General features: G+C 39.9%; 1 protein-coding gene across 3 annotated transcripts in view; it reads right to left on the bottom strand.

Moving 5' to 3' along the window:
• The window catches only part of grb10b (growth factor receptor-bound protein 10b), an 83389-nt gene that overhangs the window by 34033 nt on the left and 31811 nt on the right, over positions 1–17545 (bottom strand). For 2 of the 3 annotated variants that reach the window (XM_036590702.1, XM_036590692.1), the window contains exons 3-5: positions 15383–15479; positions 4920–5154; positions 452–593 (exon numbers count right to left, since the gene is read on the bottom strand). In XM_036590702.1, the coding sequence (XP_036446595.1) occupies positions 452–593; positions 4920–5154; positions 15383–15479 (474 nt within the window). The remainder of the gene's footprint in view (positions 1–451; positions 594–4919; positions 5155–15382; positions 15480–17545) is intronic. The other variant, XM_036590710.1, reaches the window with a different exon arrangement.

Here is a 17545-nt window from a genome sequence, read left to right as displayed (position 1 = left end):
CTTGCTTAATCTGAGCCACAGAGAAGACTAGTAATGTTTCTCTGAGTGCCTCCACACTTTATAAACTTCTTTTCCACAGAATAGATAGCATTTTTACCAACGTATCGAGTGTTTACTGACGCAGGCACACACAGTCCAGAAAAATGACCGACATGGCGAATTCGGACACAGAAACTACGGGAAAATTACATTACCCCACTTCCTCATGTAAAAAGAAACTCATCTAAATAGTGCCAAAAGTTGCCATTCAACTCCCGAGTGTTGCACTCTAATGAAATCAGTGATGGGGAATGGATTGGCCCTCGGGGAGCAGGCTTCAGACATACAGTGGAACAATACTTTGAAGACTACAACATAAATCACCATCTCACCGCTTATGCATTCCTGTGTATTACCTTATTATTTTAAAGCAAAGCTCAGCAAAAGAATGACAGAGGACCTAGTGGCTTACGTATTTGCCTGAGGGTTCACTTGGAGGTAAAGAGCCGGGGCACAGCGTGGGCGAGCTGGCTGGACTGCACAGCTCAGGGAAGGGGTTGGGGATGGCAGGCAGGGAGGACGTTCGATACTGCTGCTCTTCCACCTGCAGCCTCCTGGAGAAAGAGGAAGAGGGACAGAGAGAGTTATAGACTTATATATCATATTGTACAATACGATACATTCATTATTATCATACTCGGACTCATACTCTATAAACTAAACTAATAAAACACTTATTAGCCTTTAATGAGTCTTAATTAAAAGTGTGCTCTGTTGTCTATCCCTTGGTCTTGACTAAAGTATGCAGTAAAACTGCCACGGTGATACCATTACTGGCATAGCAGTGGCGTTCCTGCCTGTGTGCAGGGCTATGGTGACAGCCAATGTTTTATCCTGTAGTGCTCTGAACATCTGCTAAATGTCCCCAATTGTGCGTTTTCATTTAAGTTTGGATTTTGTTGTATGTGAACTGGTACGCCTTGACATCAACTTTGAGCGTTCAGTGCCTATGTTTTATCATCCGTTTTACTCTGCCTCTGTGGCTAACAACAACATCCCATGTTATCCCATGAGTCTACTTATGGTTTGTGCTTATTTTCTAAGATATTTACTGTAGGTTTAGTTTGTTTTGCTGGCTGCCAGCTCTGTTTTGTTGCCATGCTGTCCTTTAGTGTTTGTTTTTAGTTTCTTATTAATTAAATAGTTAATTGCCTGTTTTCAGTTCTATTTTTTGTTTTAACCATTTGTTAATCTGTTGTACAGCCCTTTGATCATATTTGAGGTTTTAAAAGCCTTTTATGAACAAACCTCAACTGACTAGTTTACAGAGTAAATATTTCCAAATGCTTTAGACTACGAGGCTTTCCTCAGTTACTCTGAGTAAGTTTGATAAAGTTGGTCATTGTGTCTTATTCTTCCAGTCTGTTTCAGATGGAACAGAGCTTCACAGTGTATTTGACTTGAATCAGTCAAGAGACTAAGAAGGTGATTACTGACTTGTCCTTCATCTCACCCTAATTATGTCAGCTACCCATTTTGGTAACAAGAAATCAAAATGTTTAGAAAAATCACACAAACTGCACAAATTTACAACTGGATTTGCCTGTAAAAGTACATGAACATGGCAGTATTGAATGTGATACTCCAAGCACTCTTGATAATAATAGTAAGAATTAGAACATGAAGAAATTATACTAGGGTGTATGGTGCAATAAATACATGCAAGATGCAGATCACAAAGAGCCAATGACTTGCTTGCACTAAACATTCTTTTCTCTTGGTACACCACATACAGGGCTTTTTTTGAGGGGCTGTGAGTCAATGTAATACTGTTGGCCTTTAGGTCTGCCCCTGCCCTTGTCCTGATCTCTTCCTGGGCTGGACACAGAAACAAAGCTAGGCAAGAAACTTCATCCCACTTACACTCTCAAAAATAAAGGTGCCAAAATGGGTTCATTGGAGCAACACCATAGAAGCAGGGATGGAAATTAATGTAATTTTGAACAAAACTACAACAAAATACAATCATCCTTAACTGTTCTGGAACAGAAATGTAAATTTGAAGTACCAGTTAATCAGTTATTGTTTTGTGTCGCCCACAAGCTTATTATTTATGTCCTATGACGTCCAGACTTCCAAACACTTTTAGCCAAACATCATGTCTTGCGTGATTTCATTCAGTGTTTCATCTTAGATTTATACACATGTATGTGGTATTTTTGTTCTTTGGCTATAGATTAATTTAGTATTCACAACACGTAATTAAACAAAAGCTCGGAAGAGCCTCTGTGCTTTTGTCTTTGTATCGTGTGTAATAATTTTAAACAAGGAATTTGCTGACTCTATTCACAATGGTAATTTGCATAACAACCTGTGGTAAATTATTATGGACTGGTAATTATGTTTAAGCAATTTACAGATTTAAACACTGTAAACTTCCATAGCTTATCTGTGTTTGAGCATAAGCTTCTCAATACAAGCACAGCTGCTTGGTCTAAAGGCTTTTCAAACCTTTACTCAGCATTTTTTATTTAAAGAACCATTATTGGAAACAAAATGTGTAAAATAAAGTTTAAAGTTTCAAAAATGATCTTTAAGACTGTACTATGCATTTGGCATGCATGAGAAAGAGGGTAGTCAGTCACTGTGCGCCCTTGTTGGGAATAGAGCTGTCACTGTGTTTTGGAGCTCAGCTCTGCCCTGGCACCATGTGGGGTGTTTTTGGAGACTAGTTTTAAAGAGAGAGACCTTTTAAAGGTCAAACACACAAGCACATACACTCACACAGAGTAGACGTGTGTGTCCCATAGAGGTCAGTGCTAAGTTTGAACGCTAACCTCTCACTGAACCCATGATAAAAAAGGAACTCCCCCAGCTCATTACCCTTCCTTTAAAACGCAAGCCCGCTCTAATCCACTGCTCCATACACACACGCTTTGTTTTTCTATAATGTTAAGGCACATGATCATCTACGCAAGTCCTAATACAAATACCTATATTATAATAATAATTACAATAATAAGAATAATAATACAGCCAGGGACACTTTGGGACATCAAATAAGTTGGGACAAAATGTAAATTAAAACAGAATGCAATGATGTGCAAATCGTTTAAAAGCAAAATTTAATTGAAAATAGTACAAAGACAACATCCAATGTTGAAACTGAAAGTTTATTGAAAGATATTTGCCCATTTTGAATTTGCTAACAGCAACACTATTCATAAAAGTTGTTGCATTACTGCTTTTTTTAAGCAACACTTTGTAAGCGTTTGTGAACGGAGGAGACCATTTGCTGTAGTTTTGAAAGTAAAATGTTTCTCATTTATGCTTGAAGATCACGGCCATCCAATATTGGTTTTCAGCCCTATCCCTTACATAGAAAGATTATTCTGGATTCTCTGAATTTTTATTATGTAACATAGATGATAAATTGTCTTTGCTATTTTACATTGAGAAAGGTTATTCTTAAATTGTTTTTCACAGGAGTGGTGAACCCCTCCCCATCCTTACTTCTGAAAGCTTCAGCCTCTCTGGGACGCTTGTTGTATACCCATTCATGTTACTGACCTGTTCACAATTAACCTAATTAGCTGTGAGATGTTCCAGATGTTTTTTTAAGCATTACTTAACATTACCAGTGTTTTGTTGCCCCTGTCTCAACTTTTAAAGTGTTGCTGGCATCAAATTCAAAACAGCATATAAAAAAAACAATAACATTTCTCAGTTTCAACATTTGATATGTTGTCTTTGTACTATTTTCAAGTAAATATCGGGTATAAATGACTTGCATATCATTGCATTCTGTTTTTATTTACATTTTGTCCCAACTCTTTCAGAAACGAGCAATTAATATTCATGAGACACTACTATTATCTATGTAATAACTTAAAAGTGAGATGTCCTATATACATTATTTGAGACCATCACTTTGGTTACTTAAGTTCATTTAATTAATTAATTTAATTGTCAGGAAAAAACACAAAACACACTTAACAGAAACTTAAACAGAAGCCTCAACAACTACTTTCAAATTTTACACCTTCCATTCTTTTCAGGAGACCTGCTTTCAGTTTTTCAAAGAAATCTGCAGGGATATTTTTAAAATCTCCAAAGTTCAGTCTTAGAAGTTGGTTGCATTTTCTGTCTCTCATGATCCAAGCAGTACCAATAACAAATTTCCACACCTTACTCCATATCCAGTTTCTGTTTAGTGCAAGTTTTCTTTTTTGTTTTTGTCCATTTCCTTTCCTCAGTAATGGCTTTTTGACAGCTACAGACTCTTTGGTTGGCTTCTTACAGTGGAAGGATGGATAGAAACACCTGTGGATTTGTTCAGATTTGAAGCAAGAAGCAAGATTTGAAGCAAGTGGAGACTGATTTTCTTCTATCTCTAAAAGTATTGTTTATCTGATGGTGACAGTTTTGGTGGTCTAAAGGGTCTTGACCAAAACGTTGTTAGGATCCCATTTTGTCAGTATCTTGTCTCTGTATCAGTCTGTGTCTGACATTATATATGTGTAATAGCCTACATGTAATACATATGTTCCACATGTTTTACATGCAATTACCTATTATAAATTTGAAACATTTAAAATTATTTTTTCACCTAAATCTTAACTCTCTCAGTAACCAAGTAACCAATGACCAGTAACCAATTTTTTAAATGACACATGTAGCTTCAGTGAAAGCACTTTAGTTATCTACAGTGTCTGTATATGAGACCGTATTCAATTTCAGAAAAATGTAATTTATAATTATAATTATAAAAATACATAAATTATAAAATTATTATAAAATTATAAAAACAGGAATTATTTTTCCATGTTTTGGAAAAAGCCAAGAGGCATGAAATTTTTAGATGTTGTGATAGTTAAGCGCAGTTCATCTCCTCTTAAGGTCTAGCATATGCTCTGTGTCCGTGTGTTTATGCATGTTACCTGACGGCTAAGATGTGCATGGGCTGGGAGCGGCGCAGTTTCTGGTGCAGGGAGGTGGGCTGGCCATGCGCGTGGCTGTGCGTGTGGCCGTGTGAGTGTGTTTGCTCGCTGGGCCGATGAGACTGGCCATTGTGCAGCAGGGGAACAGCCTCGGCTTGCACACTGTAGGTGGAGCAAAGACTCTCAAAGGAAGAGTTCATATCATTTACCAGCGCCTCCAGATCCACATCATCCTCTGTGAGAGAGAGAGAGAGAGAGAGAGAGAGAGACAGAGAGAGAGACAGAGAGAGGAGAGAGAGAGAGAGAGAGAGAGACAGAGAGAGAGACACATTCATAGATACATTATACAAAAGGACTATAAATCTCTGACTTCACAATAATTTTTACTTAATGACGATGATGATTATTTAAGAAACAATTCAATGCATCATGACTATGGCAGCATGTTCCAGACTATTTTAATATTCAAATGTAAATTTGAAAATGCTGTGTTTTTGCAATTGCATTTCCCATGCGAGTGTGCATTATTTAAGACATAATCCAAATTCAAATGCAAATATCTTGGTAAAATCTTGAAATAAGATGATTTTAGAAAACCCAGCCCAGGTCGTTAACAACCGCTGACTGAATGTAATATGTTTCAAGGATGGACAGCATTAAAGCAGGTAGGTGTTTCTCCGACAGTCCTGTTAATGTCACCAACACTGGTGCTTGTTACCGCCACAAGCTCTCTTATTCGATTAAAAATCCACACAAAACAACAGCTCTTTAATAACTGATGACTTTTTCAAACAGGTGTGTTAAAGCAGGAAAAGCACTAAAATGTGCTAAGCAGTGTTAATCCAAGACCTCTGACAGTCCTCAGAGCCTGTTACGTCACAAACACTGGTGCTTGTGCCAGCCATGTCACTTAGCAACAGTATGCCAGTATTACCAAAGTTCGAACTTTTTCGTCACTTCCTAATCAAACACACTCTTGCACTAAAAAGTCCCTCCCACCACCCCACCCACAGTACTTGACTGACAAAGTATTTGACTGAGTACCTCACTGACATTGAAAATGCAGTTGCAAACACTGTTGCTAATACTTTTTTTTCTTTTTGGCAGAGCTGGAGAGCGACAATGAGGAAATGCAACTGCAAATGGACAACTGTCATTCCATTTTTAATTAGTCACTCAGACCATTAAGACAATAGAAATTAAATGCCAAAACCACTTTGCTTTGCCATATTAACTTTTTCCAGTCTTTACACACAGAAATGCAATTGCACATTTCGCATTTGAATTTAAATTGTTTAAATTTGAAAGTAAATTGTGCATTTCTGTGTATAATTGCTGGTAAAAGGTAATATGGAAAAGCCAAGTCCTTTTGACATGTCATTTTCATTGTCTTAGAGGTCTGACTCTGACATTTTAAAAACAGAATAACAATCCCTGATTTGTAATTGCATTTCATTACTACACTCTAGCTCTGGCAAAATAAAATGTATCTGCAACCCTGTTTGCAACTGTATGTTCACATTCTTGCTTCATATTGCTGAGAAAAAATTGTACCATACCAGAAAAAAATGACAAGATGTGATAATTCAACATAATTAAACAAATATGAAACATTAACCCTCTTAAAGTGAGCAACAATAGTTATGACAGTCCAGCTGCAGCAGCTGTACTAAGAAAGGGCAGCATTGTTTATATCATTCTACCCTTGACATGGGGATTTTTAATTTAACACAGGGCAGACTGACCTCTATTTGGAATGGATTATATTAGAAAAGCCCAATCTATGTTTAGTATCAATTGTAAGATTTTAAGACTGCATTTCAACCTCCTACCACTAGAGGTAGCACAAGGATTAACTTATAGCAATATTACTATTTTCAAGTGCACAGCACATTTCCTTAGTAAGATAAGGTACCTGTTCCTGGTTGTGGAGATTTACCACCCTGGCGGGTTCAGATCCAACACACCTGGCTGTATTATTCAGATGCTCTTGAAGGCCTTTATTAGCTGGATCAAGTGTGTTCGATTAGGGTTGCGGCTAAGCGCTGCAAGGTGGTAGATCACTAAGACCAGTTTAGGCCACCCCTGCTATAAGGTATGTACACATATGCACATATACACTTAATAACTAAATGCAGAGCAAATACTAGAACTGACCATGAACCACGCAGAGCATTAATAATCATTTAACTAAAATCTTCAGTCACTTGAATTGACAGACCTACGTAACAATGAGGATTTCTCACACAGCAGGCCTTTATCAAGATTCACTAAGCGCTGTATGAAAAACCATCTAGCTCTTTAGATACTGGTTCACAGAATCATAGGACTTACATCAATAAATGCATAAACAGATGGAGACGGCCGCACTGCAGTTAAGACACCAAGCAAAGGGGAATCAATTAAAGCGAGTGGTAAAATGTACGTTAAAAGAATCAAAACCCCTTTATTCTTAAAACAAATGTACTAACAACTCAGGCTATGAGTCACTATGTTTACTGATATTCTGACATGATGCCTAATAGAGCACAACATTTGACCCACTGTGACAGTGCAGGTAACCTCATCACAGGAATCAGCACTCCTCTCAGTGGGATGCATGTTCTCGCTTGATATAGCTGTTGATCAATTTAGATTGTTAGCTGGACTGTCCAGAGGTCTGTCAGTCCACAGCACCTTTAAACGCTTCTGCTCATTTTGCCTGAGACAAGCAGAGGTGCATTAAGAGAAAGAGGATAATGGGAATTGATAATGTGAGTATTTTGGGTACACCAGGCCTTAAAAGGTTAATGCTGTGCTCTCGTCCCTGTGAGTGACCAGGCACAGACCTCTTCCTGAAAATGTGTCAGCTAGCTACATCACTGCTGACTAATCCTGCAGTATTGATAGAGCCATGTAAGCCCCTTCTCTGTTTATAGATCCTAGAGAGTTCACACACACACACACACACACACACACACACACACACACACACACACACACACACACACACACACACACAGCAGAGCCACAACAAATTTAATAAAAACTTGATAAATTCGTTATATATTTATACAGAATACCTGCTGGTGAGCCGGTCACAGCAGAACATAACTTAACAAAACTGCATCAGGCATTAAGACTAATACAGCTTAATTTGACACATATTCGCATATAAATCATCTTTTTAGTGGTGTAAAAAACTAATATTAAATCTAAAACATGATCACTGCCTCACTCACTGGTAATGTGGCTCTAAAGATGCTGGTTTCTTTGCTCTCCGGCGCCACTCAACACCGCCACATCCAAACAGCCTCAGCAACCTGATCAGGGTTGCTGGATTAGGCAGGATCCCCCGAACAATGGTAGTTGTGAAAATAATTGTGTATAAGTGATGCTTATGCATTATCTTAGTTTTTCAAGTTTTATAACAACAACAACAACAACAACAACATTTTTATTTAATAATTTAACACATCTTGAGTTTTGTTTACTCTTATAGAACAGTGGTCTCCAACCCTGATCTTCCAACCACAATTTGCCCTGCTCCAGCTAATCAACCACGTCCAAAGTCCCTGACTGGCTGGATCAGATATATTAGAGTTCAGTAAGAGTGGGGCAGCTTTTTGGATACAGATTGAAGACTAATGTAATGAAATATTCAAACATTCAAGATAAAATTAGACAGAATATTCACAAATGAACCATATGTACAACAACACTGTTTTGCAAATTTTGGTGCCTGATGAAAATCTGCCACATTTGCTTTGTACTGCTCTGCATACTTAAGAGCTAATTAATTATACCAGCTAGGGCTGGGTTTTGTCAGTAACTTCATTATAAGACACGCATCACATTACAAGTGTGACAATACAATATGATACAATGACAACACACATTTTTGGTTAACGTTTAACTTACAGTACAGTACTAAAGTACAGACCTTACAGTAATGATGAATAAATAAATTATTAATAAGTTGTGGGAAGGTTAAAATACAAGAATATGGGCACATATGCATGTGTGAGAGTCACAAAACAGCTCTACAAAGACATACCTGAAATGCTCAGTTAAGTGCTAATCACAGCTGCTACAAACAAATAACTCACTACAACTGCTAACTGAACCATGTCTGTGAATGTGAAACTAATTTGAGTACACACTGAACAAGGATCATACATACCTTAAAAACCATTAAGAAAGGATACTCAATTCATTCACACGAACAACAGCAGACACTCAACTAATGAATAAACTTCACTCTGTGCTGGTTTCTCCTGAAGGCACATGCAGACAAGACCAGAGTGGAACAGCTTTCTCCCCTCACACAGCTTTTTATAGAAATAATAATAAATAAAGAGTAACCTCTGCTGGTTTCAATGCGCACCCCCTCAAAAAACAGACATTTCACTAGCAGGGCACTGGCAGGCGCTTTGGGGACATAAACGGCTTTATATCTGCCCATCAAACATGCAGAGGTCTCAGCAGGACAGACAGGCTTGTATTGCACGCATAAATTAACCTCCATTGAAATATCAAACCCACGCTCCACAGGGGCAGACAGCAATGCTTAGTAGGCTCTGACTTGGCAGTAACGGCAGAGGCCTCTAGGGAGGACTTCTACTGCATCAGAGAGGCAAGGTTGGAGATAGGGACATGTGGATTCTGATTTTAGGAACTATTTCTGATATTAGAGTATCTGTACTCCATTTAATGAACAGATGTTCCACAGAACAGTTATATACAAGGAAGAAGCAAAAAGTTTCATCTGCTGATAATGTATTGTAGTTTTTATTCATGCAGACAAATTTAGCATTATCAGATCTCAAAGTCATGGGTATGGGTTTCAATTTCATGTCCATGTACACCTTTCACAAACGTGTTCTTGGTGATCTGATCACGTTTGGGTTTCACTTAAACATAGGAAAGCTACGTGTAAGCATCCTCAGGACACGTTGTGAGTGGATTATGATCAGATGACAAACCACCATCAGAAGAGGTCAGAGATGGATCTTGACCATGTTTAATGCAAATGTAAACAATGTGTTTTTTGATATCCATATATACAATTACATGAGGGCAAATGTGTCTCCCCAGAGCTGACTAGCAGGTGAGAGAATAAACAAAAGACAAAGGATAGAGGATACACGAGGCTGGAGTTATCTCCAAACCAAGAATTATTGTCATTGACTCATCGACTCCTCATCCATCCTCAAGCATCTCGGTGTAGGCGTGGACCGCTGAGGATTGCAGCTCTCCAATCACTTTAACCAAGCTCGGCACTAGTGATAGAGCTTAGCCACTGGACTAGCAGAGCCTTCAGGTAAGTTCTCCGGCTCCAGAAGCCCTGGCTCTCAGGCTGGAATTGGAAGCTCTGCACACTATGGTGAGTTAACGTGCTATAGCCAACACAGTGCTGGCCAGGCAGCATGTATTACCAGGGCATCTGCATACAGTGCCAGCCAAACTGGACCCTGATGATGGCCATGACTTATGTCCTTTATGCCTTGGGTTAGGCCACCTCTGTGAGGTGCTAGTTAACCCATGCATAAACTGTGCAATCATCCCCTTAGCTTGACGCTAAGAGAGGCTAGTGGGCCTTGAAGCAGAGAGTGAAGAGACCGCTGACAGTGCCTCCACGCTCAGCAAGGAAAGCAGCGAAACTCCTCCCCCCTCGGAGCTTAGCCACTGGACTAGCGGTGCAGATGTGCTTTCAGCATGGGCGTCATACACAAACTTTCTGAACGTTTTTTTCTCAGCCAGGGCGCTTTGTGCTTAGCACTCCAGCCCCACCAGAGCTTCTTTCTGCCTTGCCCTCATGACATTCCAATGCCAGCACTCCATCCATTGCAAAGGCGCCTGTTGCTCAGGTTTAAAACGCACTCAAAATTGCACCGGCTAAGCTGCGCCATTGACTAAAGTCTTGAAAACATTCTTAATGCATGCAGCCCCTGTGAATAGCTTCTCTGCTCCAGTTGGGGAGGATTTTGCCAATGAATTTGCGGTGGGGTTTCACTTGGCCTCACAACAGCAACGATCAAGCTTGGCGTAACTGGTGCACACGCCCATGGCACATGCCGCTTCCCATGGCCTTGTTTTAATGTGGATACTGGTGGTGGTGGATATGTGTGTTGCTTCTAAGGTAGTGTCACCAGATGAAGCGCTGTGCCCTGACCCACACTGCCTCAGTGTGGAATATAGATACAAGGATGAGCTCTCTTCCAGCGCAAATAATACAGCTATTAGGATTGTCAGGATTGTTAACTCTCTCTCTCTTTTTCTCTTGGCCCTGCATTCTTCTCTACAAGGCCTTAACACTGATGAAGTGAACAACAAACTCTTAAATGCTGCCCCTCAGTCAGTTGGGTATTTGGCTCAGTGTTATGTCAGAATTTTGTACATATGCTTTCAGGTGCCTTAGTTCTGGGCCATGTCTTTGGCCCAGTGATTAAGGAATGGTGCTCCTCCTTCATAGAGTCATCTAGTCTGGAGGCCCCACAAGTGCCGCATTGCTTTCGCTGCACAGGAACCTCTATTTACCCCTCAGTAAGCACTAATTTCTGGGGGAGTCCCCATTGTATCTAGTGAGATCCAGACGATGCAAATGTGACATTGACGCTGAACCTGACTTTCCTGCTGAAAGTTCTAACATTTTACATTTTTTGAATATTGCATTAGGTGGTGTATTTGTGACATATCGGTGAAACCAATAGCTTAGGAAGAACTACATAATGACATATCACCCACTAATACTGCCTAAAACTGGAAAAGCTTTGCCATAAGCATTTTACTGCTTCTTGTCAACCCACACCGCTGACATGTTAAGTTCCATCTACTGGCACATGTACCTCATGCCAGGGACACAGTGTACTGGAAAAGAAAAACACTGTAATCAAATCACTATCCACCATAACCACTGAGGAGGACTTTAAACCAAATTAGCTGCAGGACTTCTTCAAATAGGTAATGCTACGCAAAGTCATGCAAAGTCATATGTGCCCAGCCTGAACAGTTAGAGGCCTCTCAGAAATGACTGATGAATTATTCCTGCACAGATTTCATGGCTGTTCAAATTATCAAACCAAAAAACTTGTGAAGGGTAGTAAAACGTTTGCAAAATGTTGCATAATGTCAGATTGTGGTGCATCATCATCAAACAAAAGTTTCACCTAGTCTTCTACCCTAAAGCGCACAGTCATTTAAGTGCTAACCTCCAGTAGACATTCTGACAAGAAAGAATTTATCACAAAATGAAAAATTAAAAGGGGTATCACTGCAACTCTGGAGTACAGTAAGAAAAATATAGAACCATAGGGAAAAAGTTCAGTCTACTGGGGATCCAGACCCAGTCCACATTTTTAAATAAATTTGTAAAGGCAAACACTAGCTGGCTATAGCCTGTTTTCTGCAATCCCTTCTAGGTTTTGTGCAAAAGTCCAAACTTCAATTATTTAATTTCCAGTCAAAATGGACATTAAGTACAAGGTATTACGTTTTCACAAGATATTTCTGAGGAGATATTCTAGATATAAGACAATCCACCTGCGTAAAGAAGGGGAAAGTCAAATGAAAACTCACTCTCACTCATTTTCTAAGCCACTTCTGGGTCGCGGGGGGAGCCAGAGCCTATCCCAGCAGTCATTGGGCAGAAGGCAGGAAACACCCTGGACAGGTCGCCAGTCCATCGCAGGGCGAACAGACAGACATATGCATTCACACACACACACACACACTCACACCTAGGGGCAATTTAGCGTATCCAAATGGCATGTCTTTGGACTGTGGGAGGAAACCGGTCTACCCGAAGGAAACCCACGCAGACACGTGCAAACTCCAAATGAAAACTAAATGAAAAAAAGTTTCCAATTCTAGAATTTAAAAAAAAACAAAATGTCTCATAACTGCAGACCATCAAAACAGTCAGATAAACAGTACTTAAAGCTTTCGTCTGTGATTAAATTTTTGGCAGGTGTTTGCCCATCCTTCCACTGTAAGAAGACCATAGGTCTTCATGGACATGTGGCTGTCAAGAAGCCGTTACTAAGAAAAGGAAATCATGAGCTGCAGAAAAAAAATGACAGATTTTCCAAGCAGCATGTTTACAACTTGTCCTCTGTTAATGACAATTAGCATGCAAATAGAGAAAGAACAAAGGGGGGTTATGGGAGTGCAGGATGCCGGGGCTGGTACTGAGGCGTCCTGCCGAGGATTCTGTGTGTGGGGGAGGGGTGGGGGGAAGCACCCCAAAACAAGGCCTGCGGAAGCAGACGTGAAAGGAAGCAGTGGAGCCGTTCTTTTTGGCCAGAAACGGGCCGCACTGTACGCTGTTGATCTAAAATGCTGTAGACAATGCAGAGGGACTGCCATCAGACAGTTTGCGGGGGAGGGACAGAGAGACAGAGACAGAAAGAGAGAGAGACAGAGAGAGGAGAGAGGGGATATGACTGAATTCAAATTCATACTCAAAATAACCTTTGTACATTCCAAGACATCGCTTGTGGAAGAGGTGCACTGCGTAAAAATGAAAGGAAGAAACAATGAACAATGAGTGTGAGACCAAGAGAAGAGAAAAAGAGCAAGAAGAGAGAGAAGAAAACAAGACAGAAAATGAAATGCCGATTAGCATTTAGTTGTGGCAGCCCACTCTTTTGGAAACAGAGTCAGTTTAATTGCTGCCTTTCATATATATCACCTATCTTGAAAGCACTGCCTGGCCACAGGCTGAAAAAAAAAATCTTTTTCACGTGCAGAATGTGCTGGTCTGGATATCGCTGTCCGAGACTTCATCAACGGCATGCAGACATAAAGGTCTACAGACAAAGGAGTATCTGGAATAACTTGCCGTTCAGGACTAATGGCCATTTCAACCAGAGGCAGGAGTAAAGGAGGTCTCTGGTCCTGATTACAGAATTTGTAATTGGGTAACTTTGTACTGGTCTGCCCACATTCCCAAATCTCAGGTTTCTAGAGAAATCAGAATAGTCTACAGTGCTCTAGAAGTTTACAAAAATAACACATCACTGAGGAATTGGCAAATTACTGTAGATGATTCTGTGAATGCAAAGGTCTCAAGGCAAGCCTGTGTCCCAGTTTGCTTTGTGCACAGTCACTAATTCTCTCCTAAGACTGTAGAAAAGGCTTGACTCAACTGAGTATTTCACTGTTTGCTTTTCTCTTCTTGTGAAGCTTGGCCAAGCAGGGATCATAGCCAACTAAGGGTGGAACACTTATTGCTTGGTAGAGCTCAGGGACTTGCGGTTTGTCACCAGATGGCTCTTTGAAACTTCCTGGGGATCCCTTTCGAGTCTGCATTGATATAGACTGAGCGAGTGGTGGGATTCTTCTTGACTGTTGATTGTGAGGGGACTTAGGAGCAGAAATGGAGTTGAAAAGGTACAATTGATTTTTTTGTAACAGTGTACATGGTAAATGAGAGCAGTTTGTGTAGTGTTAAAACTTTAATTGAACTGCTGCCCTATTGTAGTAGTACCAATTCTTGACTGGGGCTTTAAACCAAATTGTAGGAACCCTGTCTTTTCTTTGCAACCTTTTGTCTATTTGGTGAATGCAACATCTGTACTGTTAAGCATCAATAGAGCCCAAACAGAGGGTACAGACAGCCAAAAAGCAAGCCACTGAGGTCTAAATACAGAGCACATAAACTTGGCTAATGAAAAAGTCAATGGATGCATCATTAAAATCATCAGAAAAATCATCAGAGCTGATCTGACACAACAGCTTCATTTTGTTTTGGTTTTTTTTACAGTATAGATCAACTTTCACTTTCCTATTACTTGTTTACTTATTTTCACATATAAAAAATCCCAACAGGTCCAAGTAATGTTCCAATCATGTCATGTGGGGGACAATAAAGCCTGCTTCCCATGACAGCCTTTCTGGTGTATGTTCAGTTTTGTGAAATCAAGACATCAGCAAACACAGTAAACCATTCTGCTCCATTTATTTCTGTGACTGCAGCAATCTTTCTTTAAAAAAAGAAAAGCTTTTGAGTTGTGCCTCCCATGCTGAGGCAATATTGTGCTTAAATCTCATGCTCCGATTATCATGGCTGTTTTTTTTTCTGTATGCCACGATTAGAGTGGAGCCTTAAAGAGAATGGTACCCTGTGTCTTCACAAATCAAGTCTTTAAACTGATGAAACATTTACAGTGGAAGATGTCTAAATATATATGCTAGCATCAACTTAATGAGCAAGTTTTAAACTATAAGAAGCTTCTATGGTACAACAACCCTTATATTCAACTGTATACACATCCCATATACACATGCATGCAAAAGCACAATTGGATAATGACACAGAGAAGCTAAAACCTTTATAGTACATTTTATAGCTAAATCAGCGAGAATTACTGTGAAGATTGACGAAACCAAGCATACAGTGTTTGTTGTGCATGGTCTAAATTCTTAGCTGGAACTAATGACAATAATGAACATCCGCTGAGGAACCGTTGAAGAGGACTAACCTTGATGGTTAGGAGAGTTCCGATTGGCTGCCTGTTGAAAACTTGACCCAATTAGTTCTGCTGGTCTGTGATTGGCAGTTCGGTCGACATTGTCCTGCTGAGACAAAAGCCAAAAGTGTACAGCAATATTTTTATCACAAACATTCTATTTAAAGATTTATACAAAGGTAAAGTCAAAAAGACACAAATACACACTTTTAATGACCTCTTGTTTAAATACCCAATCATTCCTTAGATTCTCAAATGTTTACACAGTACTGTGCAAAGTCAGAGGCAGGAGATTGTTTCTCAAGGATATTTTTCCACACCTCCAAAGTTCAGTTTTAGAAATTGACTGACTTTTTGCTTCTCACAGTCCAAATAATCATGGATTGGACTCACTGAATGTGTGGTCAGTCCATTATTCTGAGAACACCAGTAGCTTTACAGCTCCTTTCAGACTTATAAGTGTTGAGTTGCCTTCTTACAGTGTAAGAAAAGACAGAAACAGTTGTGGGTATCTTTTAATGATATTTTTGAAAACCTTTCACTTTTGATCCTTTGACTTTCCTCTTCCTTACGCAAGTGGATTATCTAATCTTCCCAGAAATATCTCTTGAAAAATTATAACTTAATGTCAATTTTGACTGAAAATATAATAAATGGGGGCAGTCTTTGACTTTTGCACAATATGGTATATCCCTGTAGGGGTAGTTCCTAAACTGTTTACTTGACATCTGCAAGACACTTGGAAAAGACACCCTCTTCATGAATCTTAATTATTACTGCCTAGAAGCAACTATTTGTACTGTGTACAAGAACACATGACTGCGTGTACAGCTCATGTATGTCATTAAGATTTCTCTCTCCATTTTCTCTCTCCTCAAAATGTAAGGCTCCTTTAGCCTACCCCTCCATTGCCGGATGTGTGGTGATGCAATGAGATGCTGGCGGAGGAGAGCTGGCCCTCCGTTTTGCCCTAGGTTTGCTTAACTGTATCTGGAGAGGGTCATGGCCATGTTCTCAGCCTGATCAGGAGACAAAAAGTGGCAGCGCTCGACCCCGTCCACACAGAGTACTCGGCTGAGACTGGTCCATTGTGCTTTCCTTGTGACTGATGGCGCGTTCAGCCAGGACACGCTCGTTCTCTTTTTCAGCCACTTGTAAACAAGTGAGAACAGAACGCTCAATTCAATTACCACGTCCTATCTATGCCACTCCTCTCGCACCAGAGGAGGACGTTCCAGCTTCTTGGACGCAGAACAAAAGCACGGCAAGCCGCAGAGTGGGATATCTCAGGCAGCGGTGCTGATTGGGGCCTTCACAGCAGGAGCTGGGAACAGAATGTCCTGTGGCTCTTGTGTTTGGAGATGGTGTTCCTGGGCCGACCGCAGAAGCTTCGAGACACTCTCTAATGTGGCTGTGAGAGCAACTCCAGAAAAGTTATAGAATCAGAGCAGGGCCTTGTTTTCTTTCCTGATGCCAGTGTGCAAAGTTTACGAGTGTCACGCACACAAACTTTTAAATGGTGTTGAATAGTAATACAATGTGATTTGAAAAGAACAACAACAAAGCTGCTAATGGTTTGAAAAAGAGTAACTGGTCCATTTCACTGAAAGATCAGACATTGTTTTTTATAAGGTCACTTAATTCGTGTAATCATTTAGGTAATGATATTATAATGTATAAATTTCATAAATGCTACAGCTACACTCACACTGTTCAAGCTGTAAAAACTGTAAAACGTTTGGTTAGAATAAATCTTTCTTCAATGATATGTAAACCTCTTCTTCTTAAAGGTTTTCTACTCTTGTGAGACCTACATCCAACACCATGTATCTTCCCAGATCTACACTAAGGTTGGCAGCACTATGGTTAATAGTAACAGCAAAACTTGAGAATGTGACTTTACATTTAACTAATGCAGTCACACTAGGTGAACATCAGTTATGCAGACAAAACGTAATTTACCATAATTACATAGCGTGAACACGAACATACTGGCTTGTATAAAACAGAATTCTTCGAATTCTCGAAGAGAATATCAAAGATATTTATATATTTTTAATATTTTCATGATAAAAACACGCTAAATGACCAAAGTGATCTGGACACCTGACCAGCACACCCATACGAGCCTGTCGGACATTGAGTTCTAAAACTATAGGCATTAATATGGAGTTG

The sequence above is a fragment of the Colossoma macropomum genome, unplaced genomic scaffold, assembly GCF_904425465.1.
Source record: "Colossoma macropomum unplaced genomic scaffold, Colossoma_macropomum, whole genome shotgun sequence".
Taxonomy (NCBI): Eukaryota; Metazoa; Chordata; class Actinopteri; order Characiformes; family Serrasalmidae; genus Colossoma; species Colossoma macropomum.
This window is presented reverse-complemented; position numbering and strand designations above follow the sequence as displayed.